This window comes from Corvus brachyrhynchos, unplaced genomic scaffold (assembly GCF_000691975.1).
Source record: "Corvus brachyrhynchos isolate BGI_N302 unplaced genomic scaffold, ASM69197v1 scaffold351, whole genome shotgun sequence".
Taxonomy (NCBI): Eukaryota; Metazoa; Chordata; class Aves; order Passeriformes; family Corvidae; genus Corvus; species Corvus brachyrhynchos.
In genome coordinates this window covers 175,077-177,443 of record NW_008236203.1, presented here as the reverse complement: position 1 = coordinate 177,443, position 2,367 = coordinate 175,077, and the positions used below count along the sequence as shown (strand labels likewise).

Sequence of the window (2,367 nt, the reverse complement as noted above, 5' to 3'; positions counted from 1 at the left end):
GGTACTGGGCCGGCCAGCAGTAACCATGGTCTTCCTCTGCTTCACTGTGCGTCTGGAGGCCAGCCCGGAGCTGTCCGGTGAGTCAGGGTGAAGGCAGGGAGGTGGGGGATGCTGAGGACTGCACCGGTATGATGGGAGGGTGAAGTGACAGCAGGCTGGTGGGGTAGGGACAAGTGAGGTATAAACCATGGCAGGCCAGAGTGAGTTTCCCCAAAACTTTGGGATTTCTTTATCCCCACACAGGGCTGTTCTTCGAAAACACACCGCACACATCCCACAGCCCTGGTGTGCGTAAGAGTGGCTCCCCAGCTCTGCTGTGCTCCCATGGACAGTTTGGAGACAGAAAAGTAAAGAAACAAATATCAAGCCAGTTCCTGAGCTTTGCTGAGCACCCCCCAGCCACAACACTCATGTCCTCGGTGCTGGGCAGTGTGTAGAGCTGAAGGAATACCCAGGGCTGCCCTGCCAGCCTTCCCTGTTCTGAGAAGGGGAGGGAAGAGTTGGGCTGAAGCTGTACCTGGTGCCTGGATGGAGGTGGTGGCTGTGCCCCAGCTAGTGCCACTCGTGAGTAGGGGTGCTGCAAGATTCCCTGCCACGAGACACGGCAAGGGTCAGAGGCTCTACCCAGGGCCATGCTGGTGAGCCTTATAGATGTAGACAAGGCAGAAATTTGGGATCCCTTGTGCCCCAGCTCTTTGAACAGACAGGACAGGTGCAGGCAGGCTGGGCACCAGCCGTTCCCCAGGGATCATCTGGGAACAGCCATGCACACCTTCCCTCTGCTCAGCCGGGCCCAGGTGGGTGAAAGCGCGATGCTGCAGGGCAGGCTGCGGTGAGGAGGATGTGATTTCATCTGGGCAGAGCTAACGGCACAACCACAGCACCGGAGACTGAGTCAGCTGTACTGGCACAAATCACTCACAAAGTCTGCCTACAGCCTCCTCAACATGGCTCCACCCAAAAAAACATCTTCACAACTGCTCACTGGCCCAAAATAGTGTGATGAAGAAACCTCAGCCCCCACTGCAGTGTTCAAGCCTCAGTTTTAAAATACAAACCACTGGTGCTGCCAGCTGGCATGACAGCAGAACAGGGTGCCTGCCTCAAGGCTGGATTTGGGGAAACCCATTTCTTCTCATATTTCTCCCCTGAGTTCCCCACCATCCCCAGGATTTGGCTGAGCCCTCTGCATCCAGGGCTGCCCAGCAGTGGGGGGTTTAAGCAGCCCTACATCCAGCAGTGTCGGGTATGGGCAGGTGGAATTGGAGTCAGTGCCAGGAAGAAGTCAAGGCTGGGGTGGCTCTGAAACCTTCAGGAGAGCCTGACTGCTGCCAGGTGTGGGGCTGGTGCTGCAGCTGTGGGGCTGCTGCAGCAGATGCAGAGGAAGGGGATGGGGGCTGGCAGCCTGGGCAGGGTCCTGTGCCCCTCACAGCCCCCAGCATCCAGTAATACGGGGCAACCAGAGGAGAGGGACAGGACAGGGTTTGTCCTGCCCCCTCTTTGTGGGCACCGCACCCCAAGGGGCTGGTCCAGCACCGTGCCATTCAAAGAGCATCTTTGCATTGCACTGGAGCTTTGACCTGGCTAGAATACTTTGTCTACTGCCATCTACCCTCCTCTACCTCTCCTTTCCTTTCTCCTCCAGCATGCAGAGAAGCAATTGAGGGCTTGTTTCTGGGATGCTGTGGCCACCCACTTGCTCATCCCAGCTTGCAAGGGATAATGCCAAGGGAGAGATTTACTCCGGGCTGGAGGCAGCTCCCAGCTGCACCCGCTGACATCCCAGGGAGGGATGCTGACTGCAGATGCCAAAGGGTTAGTGGCAGCACTGAAGGTGAAAGGGGCCCTTTGTGCTGCTGAGCCTGGCACCAGTTTGCACAGAAGGGGAGGGAGCTTGTGCTCGCACCTTCTTGTCTTGGTTTGGGGGAGTTTGACACACAGGGAGTTGGGGGACAGGGTACATGTCCTGCCCTGGGGCCCAGCACTGGCCTGGGGCTGAGGTGCAAGTTCCTCCAAAGACCCTACAGCTGGGGATTGGGGTCTGTAATATGCTCGGAAGCCCTATGTTGCCCTGTCCCCATCTCCCAGGCCTCAAAATTATGCTTTCCCTTTGCTTTTTTTTTACTCAAAACCACAAATGGCTTCATTCAGGGCCTACACATTACATTTTGTCAGCTTTTCTTGCTTCCTCGGCCTTCTCCAGCAACTGGTGCCTGCTCAGAGCACCTAGCAGCTTGAAGAGCTGTTACTAAAACAGCTTCCTTGCCCACCCAGTACAGCCAATGCCAACTGGAGGCAATGCTACATGTTAAGCCCTTGGAGAGGCCAGGCAGGACAGTCCCACTTTGCTGTCCCCCTGTTTCCTGT

At 56.7% G+C, this 2,367-nt stretch overlaps 1 protein-coding gene across 2 annotated transcripts in view; it reads left to right on the top strand.

Annotated features, from left to right (window-relative positions):
• The window catches only part of LOC103621937 (protein eva-1 homolog C), a 9,245-nt gene continuing 6,878 nt past the window's right edge, over nucleotides 1–2,367 (top strand). For both annotated transcript variants that reach the window (XM_017741280.1, XM_008640813.2), the window contains exon 1: nucleotides 1–77. In XM_017741280.1, the coding sequence (XP_017596769.1) occupies nucleotides 26–77 (52 nt within the window). In that variant the 5' untranslated portion in view covers nucleotides 1–25. The remainder of the gene's footprint in view (nucleotides 78–2,367) is intronic.